Source organism: Chelmon rostratus, chromosome 21 (genome assembly GCF_017976325.1).
Source record: "Chelmon rostratus isolate fCheRos1 chromosome 21, fCheRos1.pri, whole genome shotgun sequence".
Lineage (NCBI taxonomy): Eukaryota > Metazoa > Chordata > Actinopteri > Chaetodontiformes > Chaetodontidae > Chelmon > Chelmon rostratus.
This window is the reverse complement of record NC_055678.1, coordinates 12200415-12218778: the sequence shown is the minus strand read 5'-3', so window position 1 is coordinate 12218778 and position 18364 is coordinate 12200415. Positions and strand designations below refer to the sequence as shown.

The following is an 18364-nucleotide window of genomic DNA, read 5'->3' as shown; positions in this document are numbered from 1 at the left end:
ATCTCAATATATCCATTTGATTGGCTGGAGTAGTTCATTAAGGGATCCATGAGATTTGAGTATTTATAGTTTGGGGACTGCAAATGCTGCAGTTTGAAGGGAAACAAAAGTGAAAAATAATCTTGGAGGGAAGCATTCCCTTGTGGTTGACATGCAGCACGTTTGTCCGTGGCAACTAATTTTAATGATTATTATTTTAACCATTATCATGCCTATGAATTCCTTGAACCTTTTAAATTGTATGATTTGCTTCGATTCAATGAGCCACTGGGTCCATAAACCTATGAACAAACCGGCTAGTTTTATCATGTTAAAAACAGCTTCCCTGTCCCGGGAAAAGGTCTTTAAAAAAAAAAAAATAAAGCTCAGAAACTATTAACACAGGGCAGTGTGTGCCAAAACATCTGGACAACTGTGGGCATGTTGAACACAGAACATCCATTCCCCTGTTCCATGAGTCCATAAGGTACTGCTTCTTGATAATACTCAAACATTTCAACTGATGTACTGTATATTCCACAAAATGCTTGTTATTTATTTGTAAGTATTTATTTATTTATTTATTTATTTGGTTTGTGGTTTTGAATGCATATTTATGCATACATATACTATATGCTTCTGAGCCTTATGTGAAGGCTGTATTGTTACTCAATCTTAGCTAAAATATACTTCTCTGTCCTGAGCCTGCCTCGACTCTTTTTTTCCCCTCGAGTTTTGTCAGCGTCAAACAGAAGAATTTATCAAATGCCATTTATAAAATCATTAACCTAGCTTGAGAATTTGGACATCGCTGCTCCATCACAGGGTAACAGTGAGCCATTAGAGGGCACCAGAATTCATATAATGATTTTAGCACTTTACCAACTGTGAAACTGTAAGCATTGACGTCAGCCTAGATCTTACTCTTACCACAGTATGGAAAGGCTTATAATAGGCTTTTTACAAAGGAAATATCACACATTGTGAGGAAAACACTGGTAGAAAATGACGACGGAGGTCAACAGGGATAAAATTCCATCCCAACACGTCAGCACACTGACTTAAAATTACTTCATATTGTCTCAGTATATAGTTTTGTCTTGACCAGTGATCACTTCTAGTATAACAGATATAAATTTAAAATCTCATCAATGTCCTTTACTCAAGTAAAAGTTCTAATATCACACTGTGAAAATGTCACAAGTCTTGCATTCAAAACCTTACTAATGTATTACCAGTTAAAGTTACTCAAATGTATCAAAAGTAGAAGTAATCTGCAGAAAAAAGCCTCATGCCATAAAGAAACAATTCTTCAGTTTATCTGTAACAATTCAGTATCACCAAATTTGGAGATACATGGATTTCACTGGACAGGTAGATGAAAAATTGTTATCCGTAAAGCAACTAGTAACTAAAGCTGTCAGACAAATGTTAGTGGGGTAAAAAGTACTACAATTGCATAAAATGGTACAAGTGCATTGAATTTGTACTTAGTTGCATTCCACCACTGGTAGTTGGCCATTATGGGCAATATACATTGATGAGCAGGACTGTAGAATATTGCTTTTTTAATACAAATTTGCATAAATGTGATGATGTCCCATAACATGCCTGGATGAATGTGTCCCTGACTTGTAATTTTACACACTATCGTATGCTGTTACAGAGGATTTTTATCCAAATAATCCACCCTTGTCCACACTGATTACAGATCAGTTAACATTTTCTGGGTTTTAATGTTTATTGCCAATATACAAAACACATATAGAAAACATACAAAACTCGTTACATTAAAAAATTCAAGTTTTGAGAAAGCCTCTGAAAGCTCTTGGCCTCGTTTGCCTCTGGGCAAGTCCTCATCTCTTACTGCTTCAGTATCTCCTCTGTCTCGGGGAAAAGATGGTGTTGGGGTTGCTGTCTCGTTCCCTCTCCTTCTCGCGCTCCTTCTGGCTGTTTGGAGACAGAGCCTCCTCCAGCTTCTTCTCGGTCCGGAAGAGATCTCGACCCGTGCGCATGATGTGCTCCTCAATCTTGCGGTGCCGCTTCATGTCTGACAGCACTTTGTCCAGCCGAGCTTCCCTTTTCACAGAGGAGCGGGCTGAGGATCCTGGGAGGGAAGAGAAAATGTCAACTGGATTTCCATAAAACCGACAAACCATCACTCTCACTGTGCATTCAGAATGTAATGAGTCTTTTCTGCCTCTCACACCTGGTGTTCTGCGTCTGTTGATGAAGGCATTTTTCGGAGTGGCTTGCATTTGCTCTTCATCAAAATCAAACTCAGTTGGAGTTGGAGGCCTAGGGGGAAAGAAAAGGAAGTTACCCTATAGGTCCTGTACACCAATTAAAATTCTTAAGAGATTAAATGATGAAAAGAGTAATACTGACTTGCGCTCTCTCTCTTCCCTCTCCCTTTCCAACGCCGCCTCTTCCTCATCATCTCTTTCAGGAGAGGGGGTACGTTCAGGTGTAGGGGGCCTTCTAGGAAGGGGCACAAAGTCCAATTCCAGCATCTCCCCTTTAGCGAGGAGCTCGTAGAGTCTTTTGATCTCAGCAGGAGGGGGCATCCAGTTTTTGGGGTCCTCCATTTCCTCGTCGCTGTATGCAAGCTCCCATTCGCCGTCGACTTCTGCAGACTGCTTTCCCTCTTCGCCGTCCACCCCGGTGTCTGCCTGAGGTTCATCCTTGTGTGCCTCACCTTCCGCGGCATCTGTGTCTTCGTCTGAGAAGGCAGCAGAAATGTGTAGAAAGGCAGTTTAACAAAAGGTGTTATAGGAAAATCCATGCTGGGAATAACAGTACAACCTCATCAGACCGAATTACAGCACAGAAACACATAATATGTAGATTACTATTTATACATGCTACAAATAAATGATACAGTGACACTGTATGTAAAACTATACAGGACTACATATACTACATATCAACTGCTCTCTAAAACTCAGAGAATGTGATTCAAAGCTATTGGTGAAAGAAAACAAAGAGTTATTAAACATGTTTTGAACACATTTATATGTTGTCTGTGTTTTCTTCTGTTTATTTCAACAGGTGTCTTTTACAGTTAGAAACACTTCTTAAACTTACACATACTGATCAATTAATTATCTTTAATGTTTGCATGATTGATATCTGTTAAACCTTATTTATATTTACATACTGCATATTTTTAACTAATGCAGTTATAACTTACCTTACTGTTAATTACTTGCATTACTCCCTACATTACTCATACTGTTTTTTTTTTGTCACATTAGATACTAATCAGTACATGTTTACTTTATCCATAATGGAAAAAAAACTTGTTGCTCACTTCTGTGTGCTTTAGAAATGTGTAGCTGCTGTTGTTTAATGTCCCTGTTTCTGTGTATGATTCTCAGGGGAGATACCCTTTTCATCCTTGGTTGCTGTATCCTCCTCCGTGGCAGCAGTCATCTCTGTGTCTTGTTGCTCTGTGTTGCCCTCTTCCTCTTGGACTGCTGCGGGTTTTTCTGTGTCCTTCACACCCAGAGCCTCTATGCCCTCGCTCAGTGACGAGTTTGCGGCCTCAGCCTGCATCCTTCCAACTGCTGCTGGTCAACTTTATAGCCACGGAAATGCTGAACAGAAGCATTGTGGGAAAAGACATTACAGTACGACTGGAAGTAACCAGAAATGTGTAAGTAAGATGTCTTTGAAGGAGCAAGCTAACTGAGAATAACATCAAGCCTATAACAGGTAGCAGAGTGGTAACTGTTAACTTTGTGGCTTCGTTGACTGCTTATCATTCTGTAAATTAAACGTGATTATTTGACTTAACTAAGTTAGCTAGCCAACGTCAGGCCTAACCGCCAGCTATATTTTCATAGCAAAATACAGTTAGGTAGCATACCTTCAATTGACATTACCGAACGTCCGGTTTATCGTGGATCACTGGTGTTGTAGCTAAATGTTGTGAAAAAAACCACCAAAGCTCTCCATGAGACTAGCTAGGGATAATGAACGGTTATGTAGAGACGTAAACATAGCGCCATTTTGGATTAGAAGAACCGAGTGTTCCGCTAGACTGCGCATTTCCACTGATTAAACATCGCATGGATAGTCCATCCACGGCGCGATGAGTCGACAGCAGTTACGTTGCGTGCAGTTGAGATCTACTTTGTCACGACTTCCTGTGCAGAGCGCAACCGCGTATAGGGCTGCAAGCATGCTGAGCGATGTTTTAATAAAGCATATTTTACTTCACTGTTCACGTTACTTTTTTATATTAAATGGTGTACACATATGCCTCTGTAGTATAGCGTCGACTATTATATTCGTGGCACAGTTAAATCTTAGAAAATAAGGACGGCAGACGTCAATGAGGCGCCAGTGTTTCTGATTGGCTGATGGCCGTTTCCTGTTACAGTGCTCTTCATTTGAAAAGTGTTCGGTTAGATACTTCGTTTTGTCGACCGCCATTGTTAAAAGACGGTGCTCGGTATGTTGCTAAAACTGAAACTTGGAGCGTCATAAAGGTTTTATTCAAGGAAACCGCAAAGAATAAAGGTAAGAACTTACCAAACGTTAGTAACACAGTTGGTAAATGAGTAAGAAGCAAGGTTAAGTTAACGTTGACGCAATCTAAAGTCAGGTGATGGCCGTTAACTAACCTTAGCAGGTTAGCTTGTTATTAGCCGACGAAAGTCATAAAGTTAGTTAATAGAGAAAAACTTTGCTCAATACTGCCGTGCTTTGTTTAAGGGGAATCGGCATTTAATTGAAATCTAACTAAGGCGTTTGTGAATTATCTGCATTATTTAACTGCCATTTTCCACAGGTAATGCCAGCGTGACGTTAAGTTATGTTTTGCTAACTTGGTTCATGTTATTATCCAGCCGTTTTTTAAAAAGGTCAAACATGGCTCAGCGTGTGGCGTTGTCAGATGGCGGAAACAAGAAGACGACCAGGGTTCGGGTCGCGGTTCGTCTGCGACCATGTATGGGCGTTCAAGATGATAAAGATGAGGGACCGTGTGTAAGAGGCCTGGACTCTCAAAACCTGGAAATAGTGAACTGGAGGAACGCCACAGAGACAGTCAAATACCAGTCAGTGTTCTCAGTGTGACTTAACTGTTTTCACCTCTGAGTGTATTGTTAATGTCTCTAATTATTATTCAACAATAAATTCTAAGAGTGATGTTCTTTCAGCTTTGATGCTTTTCATGGTGAGCAAACGACTCAGCAAGAGGTTTTCCTCTCGTCAGTGAAGCCCATTCTCCCACATGTACTGAATGGACAGAATGCCAGTGTCTTTGCCTATGGACCAACAGGAGCTGGTATGTCTTATATTGCATTTGTTCACTTGTAACTTGCATACTCGGTTGAATATTAAAAGACAGTAATCAAGGCACAGAGGTATGAATGCATGTGATATTAACAGTGGGTTTTTAGATAAGCTTAGGTTGTATTAGCTTTTACCATTTTATATTCTGAATTCCCCAGTCAAAATACTTTAAATTCATCTGTTTTGTCAAGCACTCTTTATGTCCTCTTATAATGGTTTACTCTTAAAGTTCACTCCATTCGTATATAGTTTGCTTAATTTCCTAAAATTTTTTCCCCACTAACTCGCAACACCCTTTTTTATAGGCAAAACCCACACCATGTTGGGCAGCTCAGATCAGCCAGGTGTGATTCCCCGAGCTGTTCGCGAGGTCTTCAATCTGGTCAAAGCTAAGGATGAGAATGAGGGATGGGACTACAGCACTGGCATGTCTTATTTAGAAATTTACAATGAGAAGGTATGAATGATTGCCTGTGTACAAAGAATGGCATGAGCCAGTAGTTTCTGTCTTGTTTTCTGTACATGGCCTAGAAAGTGAAATAGTCTAATGTAGTGAAAGAGTGAAACAAGATTGTTGCCAGTGGTTCAGAATTTGAGCCCATTTTAGAACTTGTACCGTTGAGAAGACCCACTTGATATAAAGATCTTGTTCCAAGGTTACCAAAACACAACAATTCTTATTTTCAGGCGATTCTATAATGATGCAAACATAATTATGAATATTATGTTCCACTTCTGCCCTATTCTGCCAATAGATCCCCCTACATTGTACCACTGGGCCATTCAAGCATCCATCATTCATATGTCTGACGTCGTGCCATCCATCAACACTTCCTTCCGTCTTTCTCTCAGGTACTCGATCTTCTATCGCCAAACTCCCAGGATTTGCCAATCAGAGAGGACAAGGACAAGAACATCCTCATCCCTGGCCTCACTCACACAACCATCTCATCCTTCTCAGATTTTGACAAACATTTTGTCCCCGCCAGCCTCAATCGTACTACAGCTTCTACCAAACTAAACCAGCGCTCCAGCCGCAGTCACGCTGTCCTCCTCATCAAGGTTTGATGCATAGCTTGATAAGCTCATGGGAAAAGACTATTTGTTCACTTATATTTCTCTTTGAGAGTTGCTCTGCTTTGTTCATTGAACTGGTGGAACTGTGCATGGGTGTCAGTGGACAGTCAAACAGCATCTTAAACAGGTCGTGGCCTCTGAGCGGTAGGCCAGGATTTGGTAGCTGGTGCTAAAATCAATTCTCTCTTGCAACACTCCTGCTAGCAACCTCTGGGCTTTCCAGGACTATTCTAAGAGAGAAACACTGGTGTCAGTTGTCCTTTGCCTAACTGTATCCTTTTTTACATTCTTACTTCCTATATTGTGTTTCACTGAATACATAATGTGTCACTTTATCATAAATGTGAGCCTCCTTCCCTGTCTCATCTAACCTTTCATTTCTCTTCTCCTCCCTCCCCTGTTTTTCCATCATGTTTGACCTTTGTGTCATTGTTCCTTCTCAAATCTTTATCTTATCAATGCTCTAGGTTGTGCGGACTCAGCGCTCCCTGCCCCACAGACAACAGACAGGCAAGTTGTACTTGGTAGACCTGGCTGGATCTGAGGACAACCGCCGCACTGGCAACCAGGGCATCCGTCTGAAAGAGAGTGGTGCCATCAACCTGTCTCTCTTCACACTCAGTAAAGTGGTGGACTCTCTTAACTCCGGCACAACTGGCCGCGTGCCATACAGAGACAGTAAACTCACACGGCTGCTACAGGACTCTCTAGGCGGCTCGGCACACTCCGTCATGATCACCAATATTGCGCCCGAATACAAATACTATTTTGATACCTTTAGTGCACTCAACTTTGCTGCCAAATCCAAGCTCATTGTGAACAAGCCCTTTACCCGTGAAACTATGGCTGTACCTGTGCTGCCAGGTGAGTGAAAATGAGAGAGAAATGCACTGACATTTTTTTGTTTATTTTTGTCATTTCTGCTGTATTTGTCCTTACCACTGTAAGGTGCCCTGGTGGAGTGAGCTCCCGGGGCACCTGAGAAATGCACTTTTTCCCCTTTCAGAGGGCTTCTAAGTGTAGAAAGACAAAGAATAGGCAAAGAAGAGGATGCTCTGACAGTTTGATCTAAGGCCAATAGGGGGCACCCATCTCAGAACATCCCAAAATCTGATAAACAGCCAGGTGTTTGTTGACATGATGAATCTCCTTTTCTGAATTTAAAAGTTTGCTCTTTTGCTGCATTTTTGTCTCCTAAAGCTTTGTCTCAAACACATTCCTGATGCTGTTCTTCCCTCGGCTTTAATTTTGGCACTGCAGTGCAGCCTTGAGTGATGCTGTGCCATCTTCGTCTGAATTGCTTTACACTCTAGAGAAGCCCACAAACAGTGTTGCCGGAGTGCATGGAATACTAAACTGTTAATTTCCCTTCTGCCTTCATCTCCAGTGAAGCGGCCCAGAGAAGACCACGAGGCGCGGGGGTCTGGCACCGAGCCACAGAAGAAGAGGCAGAAAGATGAGAAGAAAACCGAACAAGACGGCTCCTCACCCTCCACACATTTTCACAGGTTAAAGACCACACACACCCACATGCAGACTTATTTGTCTAGCTAATCAGAACTGTTATGTTTGACTGTTACCACATCAAATTCAATCCATACAACAGCAACTTAGACCAAAGCCTCAAAGCAGTTTGAGCCAGGATTTTATAGCTTGTGCTGTAAGCAATTCTCTGTGCAGTGCTCCCATTGGCTACAGCTGCTGTGTCTACTGGGATCTCTTTAGGAGAGATACAAGCAAAGCTTTCTTGCCATCTGTTATTAGGTGTTTAAGCCTGAGTTATGAATCTTGGCAACTTGTGACAACCTTTTGACTTCCTAGTGCATTTCAGAGCCCCTGACCACACCAGCACCCGCTCTATCTACTATTTCTCAGTCTTGATTTGTTTGTCTCTTTCAGTGTGTCAGAACCATCAGTGATGGACAGATTAATAGCCCTGGAGAAGCTAATGTTGAGCTGCCAGGACAAAGATAGACTTAGCATGCTGAAATATGTGGCTCAGTCTCGCAAGGAGATCCAGGTACAGCATCCAGATAACACACACCTACATCTGGGTGACTGATGGAAATATCGGGGTGGGGGGTGGGTGTTATGTGAAATCTTGCTTGTAATATGGGTTTTTGAACATCTATATCTGCATCTGGTGCAACATTTGTCTCTTCCATCAGTGTGTGATTTACCACACGCTGATACCATCAGATCTTAATACTGATTGATCAGCTTGCTTCTTCGTGGCTGTTTGATCGCTCTTCCCCTCCTTGCCCCCACACAGGAGCTCAAAGAGAAGCAAAAGGAGTTCGAGAACAAGGCCATGCTATTGGCTGGAGAAAAGTCCAGTGCCAAACAGGAGCCTGACTTCAAGAATAACACAGCACCTCTGCTCAAAAAACAGTCAGCTGCCACAAAACCCAATAAGCAGCAGGCTGTGGTCCAACCCCTTCAAGGTCAGTCAGAAACGATAGAGTTCATAGGTGCGTCTGTAACTAAATGAATTTATGCAGAGAACCACCATATTAAGACTGTGAACGTGTCGGATACTACTATCTTCAAATTTACTTTGAATGAGGAAGTGCTATATGAGGACATTGACCTTGGAGAAACTTGTGTTTTTGGAAAAACTGGAAAAAACTTGGAAAAACTGTTTTTCATGTCACTCAATAATTCTGTCATGTTTAATCACTGGAGCTATTGATGTGCTGCAAGTTGATACAAGACCTTTGTCCACTATTTAGGAGCCAGAGAATGTATCAAATGACGATGAGGAGGAATTATTTTTATGCCGTACAGCAGCTCGGAGAGTGAGCCAGATTACTGTCCTTGGTACCTGTCTCATACATTTGGCTTTGAAAAAAATATGAGATTCAGACTGTTTAATCTCAAAATTTGGTTTCAGAATTCGTGTTTCATCACCCCTTGGTGTGAATATTTCCTTGTTAAACAGATTGTGCTCTAATGTGTAGCATTAAATGAATTTAACATTAATTGTGTACATGGTTTCTTCCTAATCAGTGTCGCAGCTCCAGCCTCTTCAGCAGCTTGCAGTGGTCAAGAAACAGTCTGTCTGCGTCAAGAAGAAAGAGAAGAAGCTTTCAGACCAGGTTGAGGTCAGCATCCGAGCCCGTGCTGTGCTGTGCTTAGCTTGACATATCTGCAGAATTGGAAGCATCAGGAAGTAGCTGACGTAGTGCATTAGCTTCAATTTGTTTTTTTTGACTTGCAGACTCTGCAAGTCTCAGATTTATTAGGTCAAAATTAACTTCCTTTCCAGGCCAATGTAGACAAATAAATGTTGACATTTAAAAATAGATTTTCATGTATTATGTTTTCTATAATTGTGCAAAAAACCTATTGTAAATTTGTAAAGACGGTCTTTGTACTGTATCTATCTCTTCTCTCTCAGCCTCCAGATGGTAAAGAGAACCTAATGGAAAATGGTTGGGAGTCCCAACTGGACACATCAGTGCTACAGCTGTCCAGACAGAAAATCCTACAGGTTCTCAATTCGGGCTCCCTCAAAGAGCTGAAGGGTCTGCAGCAGATTGGCGACAAGAAGGCAAAGCTCATCCTTGGCTGGAGGGAAATCAATGGTCACTTCACAAAGGTTGGTAGGGAAGATGTCTTTTCAGCATTTGATAGGCATAGATTTTATTTCCTCATGGTGACTTTATGTCTGATTTGTTATTTTGCAGTTGGATGATCTAAAAAAAGTTGAGGGTATGACAGAAAAGAGATTTTCCTCCTTTATGACGGTAAGCCAAGTCCTCTGAAATATTTGTGTATTTTTGTAACCATGAAATTTGGTACAGACACCCATTTCTTCCAAAGAATGAATTGTAATATGTTTAGTGATCCCTGACTTTTCATATAGTGCCACCATTTGGTTAAAAAAATCTTAGATTTATGACTAAACACCTGCAAAGCCAATGACATTCCCATTAGCCTCACCTGTACTTAAAGGTTTGTTCTAAGTAACAAGTGTTGGCATACTAAGATTGTGAACACTGTAAACATTTACAAATGCTAAAAAATGTTCATGTTCAGCTTAAAGCCCTGTTGTGCCTCAGTATAGCCTCAAAAAGCTGCTGACATGTCATTAGACTGTATTTCATATTAATAAATTAGAGAGGATTTCTGGTATTAACACACTATTATTTCATTTGATTTATATATTTTGTTATATGTTGATATATTATTCTGTAGTTATATTATACTATACTGATACAACACCAAGTTTGATATTCTGTTACACTGCTGTACTATTATATATATTGTCACTCTATATTACTACATTTCAGGTTAAACTGTATCTTGTAACCTATACCAGATTCTACTGTATTATATTATACTACATTATGATTGTCTTATTACAATATTGACTGTATTATATTTCTATATTAAAGGCCCAGTATGTAAGATTTAGAGGGATCTTTTGTCAGAAGTGAAATATTATATTCATAAGTATATTTTCATTAGTGTATAAACACCTACACATACTAGACTTGCTGACTGCTGCCATTCATCACATCACTGTTCCTTTACCTCATAATTCTGTCTTCAGTTGCTCTTGTATAGTTTCTATATTGACTTCTATTCTTATTTTAGTTTGACATACCTCCTATAATTTATTTTTTGCTTTCTCTGTTTATCTACACATATTGTCCCCTCTGGGGCATCAGTAAATCTTATTATGCAGCTTTACGAATGATCTTGCTTTTGCTCAGTCCTAATGTTTGTTTCTTTTCTTGATTTTTTTCAGGCAAACATCTTGAGTGCCATGGGGAAATGATTTTTTTTTGTTGAATCCCATGTGTAATATTCACTCAGAAGCTTTTTGTCATTTTTGCTTTGTTTTATGATATTTTTGTAATTACCTCTCTGTTCCAGCTGATGGCGCACTATTGCTTTTTTTTAAATAAACGTCTCAGATGTCATTGCATGTGTGAGTGTTTATTTCATGAACATAAATGAATCTGGCACACGTTTCACATATGGCTCTGAATGTCGCCTACCCCGAATCGTTTCTCTGATCAATCGCAGTCTCTGCGGAGTAGTTATCGCCTTTTCTGGTTTGAAAACCAAATCGTGCTCGTCTGTGAACTCTTGTCCTCTGCATGGTGGAGACAGGAGGACACCCCTAATCACAGACTGCTGTGATGCAGCAACACTGGTTAAATATTCAGTGTTGGAAGCTTCTTTTTTTTTTTTACAGAAGAGGAGGATGCTATAATCCAGCATCCCCTTCCCTCCTCCTCCTCCTCTTCCTCTCACATCACGTAGTCTGGTTGATTTCACTTTTCATTTCACACACACCCCTCCTCCCTGATCCGCCCTGCCATCCAGGAGACTCCCCATCCATCCCAGCACACTGCGCTGGAAGCAGGCGCTACAACAACCCCGCCGTGTCTCCACCTTCCTTGTAGGATATTCTCGGATTTTACACAAAAACCGCGCACGTTTGCAAATGCTCCGTGGCTGCGTTTGAGATGTTCGGTCGCGTCTGATGCTGAATTTTTATTTCTTAATTTAATTTCTTTGTTTTGCACCTGAACATAACGTTACCAGGATGCCAAAGCTAGGGACGCTCCGGCTGCGTTGAGACAGTCGCTGGAATTAAAACAAATAAACAGAAAAGGTCAGTTTCATTTATCTTCATTCCCACCTTTCTTCTCAACCTGTGTGTCGGTGTAACATGCTAAGTGATCCGTGTTACACTTCAAATGCAAGCATCCAACGCGAGGTGCATGTGGTTTTTTTCCCCCCTGCTTATCATCGCGATGTAGCAGCCCACATCCACTGAATCCAAATCAAGCAGCAGCAGGCTAATTAATAAGCAGCCACCCTCCTCCTCCTCCTCTTCCTCCTCCTTCGCTCGTCTATCCGAGTGTTTTTCCTTTGTCCTCGTCCCTTTTTCTGCTCTGTCCTTTTACCTTTTGTTCTGTGCCCATCAACCGGCGACCATATGCCAGCCTGTGTACACATGATGAAATAATGCTCTGCGCGCACCTGCATGGCCGCTACTATCGTTTCAAAGCAACCTGCCTCCATCAGCCGTGCCTTTGTACTCCTCATGTCATTGTGACCTGCTTTCTCTCTCTCTCGTTTGTTACCTGATACAACCGCTCTGCTATTTTAATATGAGCTTTGAGGCCTGATGTACAGCAGGACATGCGTGTGCGTGTTCTTCTTGTGTTTACCTCGAGACTATGAACAATTCAACGTGACACGAGGAGTGATGATAAAAAGGGAAAGGATAAATGTTATCTGAAGTCAGAGGGGATTATAAAGCGGTTTAGCGTGATATTGAGCCCGGATCTAAACTCTATAAATCGACTATATTCAGGGAGTGTACGAAAGTTATTAGAGTGAGAAGCGGGGGCTGAGAAAAAGGCAACACCCTCCAGTGTCTGTAAATAACAACATTACAAAACAAGAGTTTTTGGAAATGCTGTAATGGACAATTTAAAAGAAATTAATACAGCATTTTTATGACACACATTCACCTCTTCCTCCTTTAAAACCTGGTGCCTCCATTACCCACAATGCACCAACAGTTCTGTCAGAGGTTCTGGTGTGTTATGCTAGCAGCAGCTAACGTAGATTTAGCGTGTCTCCATTTGGAGCCACTAAATGCGCTATATAAAATATGTTAGCATGCAGAAGTACTCACAAGAGCTGTAAACAGACGTTGGCGTGTAAAATAGGTGAAATTTCCCTTTAATGGACTAATAATTTTCACATAGCATCCAAATCAAACAATAGGAATGGAATTAGCCGCTGGCAAAATGATGTTTGGGACCCTGGTTCACCAATTTAACTTAATTTGCTCAAGCCATTTTTTTTATTTTTGCTCTAAGAGCTAACTCTCTTTCTATGACATGTTTGAAAATCACAAGTTAAATCACTAATAATGTCGAAGATACATGATTGTCATCCTCATAAGGCAAAACACACCTTTTCTATCATGGCGTAGGCAGAATTTTTGATATAAATATTTGATCTTTTACATTTTTCTTTAGAATGCAACTTTGAGGGGAGAAAAAAAAGTTACACAGATAAAGTTAAAGTTCTCCGTTAGAGTATCCTGTCACATGCTGGCTTAGGGAATCTGACGAGTAGGATGATGTCCATGTAAGAGGTTTTACATAAAACAAAAATAATTTATAAAATTAAGGTTAACACAAACCAAAAGACAAAGATGCAGGGTAGATCCCAGCTGTATAGCCTAAGGGCCCAGGTGAGCTTTATCAGCCTCCAATATCAGCAAATTGCATGTTACATCTAAGACAATAAGAGGGGCGTTACAACCCCTTGTTAGCAAAATGAAAAAATACACAATCCACTCCTTTTTCAGCCCATGTGAATAATTTCTGGACAGTCCCTAAGCCAACTGGAGTGAGCAGCTTCTTGTTGAAACTATTTTCTGCCCCCAGGTGTAACTGCAGGCCATACACACAGGACTGGACCGCGAACAGAGGCTTCATTTTGATGTCAGCATGGCTGTGAACATGATGCCATGTCCCACCATTTGGCCAGGGGAGGAACAACCATCGCTGCTGGACCAGGAGGGCTCTCTGTCGAGCCAAGCCCCCATTTCTGAACCCTGCCTACCAGTCAGAGGTGAACAACTCATCTGCAGCAGCCCGGCCGGCACAAGGCCCCCCCGCAGCAAATCCAAAGGAGAGCTAGTCATAGTCATCAACGAGAAGCTGAAGAACAGTAAGTGACTGAGTTTGACCTCATATTAAGGCAGCAGGGTGGGTGGAGTGTGTGTGTTTGGGGGTGGGGGGTGGGGGTGAAACAGCTGCTTAGTCAGCTCACGCAGGGCAAGCCAGATTCCAGAGCACGAAAGCACTCCTGGGAGAGTGCACACACATTCCCCTTTACCAGTGTTTCAAACATCTGCCCATCCTTTTCGCCCCTCATGCGTAGGTAACGGGATCCACCCGGCGCCTGCAGAGAGCACCTCCCCAGTTATCTCCTCTCCTCCCAGAAGACAGCACTCCATCTCTTACCCCCATCACGGCAAAACCAGGAAGGGGAGCAGGGCAAGCTCCATCGGCTACACCGCCTTCTCACCCAGGCCGTCGCTTTCTCGCCACTCTAGCATCGCCACCAACCCTCCTTTGGACCGTACCAAAGTTAAAGACTACCTCCTCCTGTCCGTGCTGGCCTGCTTCTGCCCTGTCTGGCCTATCAACATTGTGGGATTTGTCTACTCCATCATGGTAGATGAGCTTTTTGTTTGTTTTTGAATTTGCCTTTGTGTCAAATCCAATCTAACTGATGGTTCAATCTTCTCCTTCAGTCCAAGAACAGTCTCGAGCAGGGGAACCTGGACGGCGCCGTGCGCCTGGGTCGTGTGGCCAAGATGCTCTCCATGGTGTCACTAGTAGGAGGGACGGTCATTATCATCGCCTGCATTGTCAACCTGGCCAGTGAGTGTCCCAAATCTGACCTTTAAACCCTAACCTCACCCTTTTTACCCCCTGTGTAGCTGTGCACAGCTGATTCGTGCCCCTGAACTCCTCCTTTTTGCTTTTCTTCAATCCTTCTGCCTCCAAAAAAGAAAAAAAACCTGCTACTGTCACTGTTTACTCCATCACAATATAATATTTAGCTCTGTTAGCACAATCTGACTGTAATCACTGATATTCTTACCATCCATGTTTGCATACTATTGCACCAGTTAGAACGCCTGCACGCGTCTTCGTACACTGCCGCACTTTAGGGACTACATCACTGCGACACAGAGATCAGAACATATTAATCACATTTGCATCAGTCAGATCTACATTTTATGACATGTTTTTCCATTTGCATGGGTGGCCTCCAGCCGCCAGCTGTAACCGACTGCATGCCCCAGACTGCTGTGTGTGTATCTGCAGAGTGATACGTGAAGTGTAGTCTGCTGTCTGTTGTACGCCTTGCCCTGTTTGCTTGTACAAAATGTGAAGTCTTGTTGTCCTTGTACCGTTTGTATACATATATGTATGTTAGTGAGTTGTTGACGTGCTCACAAGCCAAATAAATGTACATTTATTGCACCTGGCGAATAAAGGGATTCTGATAACAGATCAGTGATTATTACTTTTTAGTGGCTCATTTGTCTCATATTTAAATATGAGCATGAAGGGTCATTCAGTTAAATGATGCCTCGCCTTTTCCCTGCAGTTCAAGCAGATACTTATCTGTACTTTGTTTTTGCCTGCACACAGTTGGCTCTCATTAAGCCAAGAGATGTCCCAATTAACTTAATGACTGGAAGAGCAATTGTACACACAAGTTGAGTTTAAGGGCTCTGGGACTCAGCAATCTTTGTTTTTCTCATTATTTAACTGTCCTCTGTGGTCTGTGAAAGTTTATACATCCATATTAAGTTGCCGGAATATATAGCTTCAACTAATATGCTTCCTTTTCTTTTTTAGTAAATGTGAAAACCTGAGTTTCATCCCAGGATGAAACTGGATAAGGCAACTGACCGTCTGGCCCGCACCTGCACCACCGTCTTTACCGCCTAGTCATTACCTGGATGTGTGACAAATATGCACCTGATATACAGCGCTTACTTATATTTCTGTAATCCATATAAATCCCTTTTTGCTAATGGAAGAAAATAAAATATGCAAGTGATGCTGCTCTGAGTGTGGGGTGGGAGGGTGGGGGGTGGGTTTGTCCATCTGATGTTAGATGGAGAAGGGAGTCGACAGTCTAATCAGCCCCTTCGTATTCTGGTCAACACATTCAGAACGATTCTTGACAAAGACACAAACTCTTCGAGAATCCCGTCCTCACCCGCGGAGCTGACTCAGACAAGGTGGACTGGAAAGTGAGGGGACCCGTGGAGGTGGTTACAGAACGTGAAACGGGCTGGATTGCCTCCCAGCGTCAGCAACAAAAAGTCCATCCTTCATCGCAGCGACGGCGGGACAGCATCAGAGTTTCGGCCTGCCATTAAATCCCCCCGGACACGTGGCGAGGCTCTGGGATTTGTGCTGCATCGGAACCGCAGAGCAGAAATTCACCCAGTTCCCTCGCAGAGAAGAAACACTTTGAACTGCTGTGTGTCCTCTTCGTCGCAGACTCTCCTCTGTGTGGTTCTCATGACTTCCTGTCGTGCATCTTGTGTTTGAGAGTGAGCATACGGGTGGCAAAGAGGCTTACCAAGGACTAGCTACGGGTGCTAAAATGGAAGGGATTATGGAAAGTCTCGCGCAGAAGGCAAAGTCATCACTGCAAGGAAAAATACGTGCCAAAAAAAAAGAATTGAGAATGAAAGTTTCTGGCTTTGTGAAGACCCAACACAGAATTGCTGTTGTAGAGAGGGACATCAAAAGTGTTTTTACTCTGCTGCACCTTTACTGTTTATCCTCTCAACACCACTGACCACTGTGAGCCGGGGGAAAGGGTCCATGTTCACAAAACAAAAAACACTGTAGCAAGATACTTAAGACATTCATTTTACAGTGAAGCTAATTATGCTACGTCATCTATAACCTATCTTTTGATAATGTTTGTAAAACATCACTTTGAAACAGAAAAACAATTTCGTAATGGGATGCTCTTAAAGTGCTGTGCCACAGTTGATGGATGGCGGTAGTATTGTGTGCATATGGGCATCACTATTTGGTTAACAAATCAAATAGCTTGTGATTGCAGTCAAAGTTGTGGCTGGAGCCTCAGTGTGCACCCACAGGGAGCCTGTGCTTTCAAACCAGACAGATTCTGGCCTTTTTGACCCTTGACAATACCCTTAACGCAGCAATGAACACCTTAATATACGGCCATTATGTTATCATGCACAGTAGGCTGCTGTCTTCTGATGATTCATTTGTAAAACTGGTTCAGGGGACCATGGTTTTATGGGTATGAGATATGAATAGAAGTAATTTTAATATCTGGCTTATTATTATTATTATTATTATTACATTTCCTGTGTATCCTTTACTAACCTCTAATCTTTATCTACCTGTGATTCTCACTGTGATCTGAAACAACTGCGTTTCATCAAGAAAGGATCAAACTCTCCTTATTTATTATATCCTGGATTTTGAAACATGTACAGAAACGCCACGGTTTCTCATCATGAGTTCACTCCTGCAGACAAGTTTCTGTAATGATTAATATGGCATTTCTTCCTCTGTTAGTACTTAATATGTACATTTAATTGTAATCAACAGTTGGTGTATTCTGCAGATATAAATCTCAATATTGTGATACTTCTTCTCTAGTTGATATGAGTTAGCATTAAATAGCTATGATCTAATGTAGGCACAGAAACTGTCTCACGACAGTCATTGTATTACCACCGGGCTTCTATACTCTTTGTGGTTATTGGCATGTTGTGCATTTTCATTAATGTATGATGATAGAAGATAAGCTGGCACTTGGAATATTATACTTCTGCAGCACATTCATAATAAAGACACAATGCATGCAACGTGTTTTCATTGTCGTGTCGAAGCGATAAAGAGCAGCGGTGGAGATTAAAGAGGTTTTGTTTCTGTGGGAGAGAGCAAGTGTCAGAAAGTGAGAGATGTCCAGAGAGCTTAGCCACTGAGGAGAGACTGGGTTTTGCAAATGAGAGCTAAAAGATAAATAAATAAATGCAGGCAAGTACTAATGTAGTCGTCCGTACTGTGATAGTGTGCAAGCTGCAGGGACGGAAAGCGCATGCTGTTGTCAGGCAGTGGAGCGGAGACAGCAGGAAGAGCGAACTGCCGAAGGGAGAGGCCGCAGGCCGAGGAAATACGCCATGTGATCGGCTGTAATGAGAGCTAGAGCCTCAGATGACTTCAGCGAAATCAAAGCGACACAGGCCTCGTTATTTCCTCTGAGGTTTTTTAAACCCTTAAAGAGGCTGTTACAGCAGGCTTTCATAATTATGAACAAGAGCAGTTTCTTTTGGAATATCATAAAGCGGAAAAGTGCCCTTTTTCTGGTGGATTTTTGCATCCAGACTGACAGTGATGAACCTTTAAAGGTTGTTTTGTTATACTGTGGCATG

The 18364-nt window shown here is 41.9% G+C and overlaps 3 protein-coding genes across 4 annotated transcripts; 2 read left to right on the top strand and 1 right to left on the bottom strand.

Annotated features, from left to right (window-relative positions):
• Positions 1-1302: 1302 nt before the first annotated feature.
• On the bottom strand, positions 1303-4029 carry pagr1 (PAXIP1 associated glutamate-rich protein 1). Its single transcript, XM_041963204.1, has 5 exons — positions 3851-4029; positions 3369-3578; positions 2368-2701; positions 2189-2277; positions 1303-2086 (listed from the first exon to the last, which is right to left on the bottom strand). The coding sequence occupies exons 2-5, from the start codon at positions 3535-3537 to the stop codon at positions 1851-1853; spliced, it is 828 nt and encodes a 275-aa protein (XP_041819138.1). The 5' UTR covers positions 3538-3578; positions 3851-4029; the 3' UTR covers positions 1303-1850.
• Positions 3380-11291, top strand: kif22 (kinesin family member 22). 2 transcript variants are annotated; one of them, XM_041963201.1, is made up of 13 exons: positions 3380-3637; positions 4836-5045; positions 5148-5275; positions 5589-5740; positions 6136-6345; positions 6828-7224; positions 7748-7868; positions 8260-8380; positions 8633-8804; positions 9370-9464; positions 9761-9961; positions 10050-10109; positions 11117-11291. In XM_041963201.1, exons 1-13 carry the CDS (start codon positions 3576-3578, stop codon positions 11144-11146), a joined length of 1959 nt encoding a protein of 652 aa, XP_041819135.1. In that variant the 5' UTR covers positions 3380-3575; the 3' UTR covers positions 11147-11291. The 2 variants fall into 2 exon arrangements, with proteins under 2 accessions (XP_041819135.1, XP_041819137.1); XM_041963203.1 differs by lacking the exon at positions 3380-3637 and adding an exon at positions 4381-4506.
• A 613-nt stretch (positions 11292-11904) lies between these two features.
• On the top strand, positions 11905-15928 carry prrt2 (proline-rich transmembrane protein 2). The gene is made up of 5 exons (XM_041963297.1): positions 11905-11992; positions 13791-14076; positions 14290-14585; positions 14666-14795; positions 15786-15928. Exons 2-5 carry the CDS (start codon positions 13854-13856, stop codon positions 15800-15802), a joined length of 666 nt encoding a protein of 221 aa, XP_041819231.1. The 5' UTR covers positions 11905-11992; positions 13791-13853; the 3' UTR covers positions 15803-15928.
• Positions 15929-18364: the final 2436 nt, after the last annotated feature.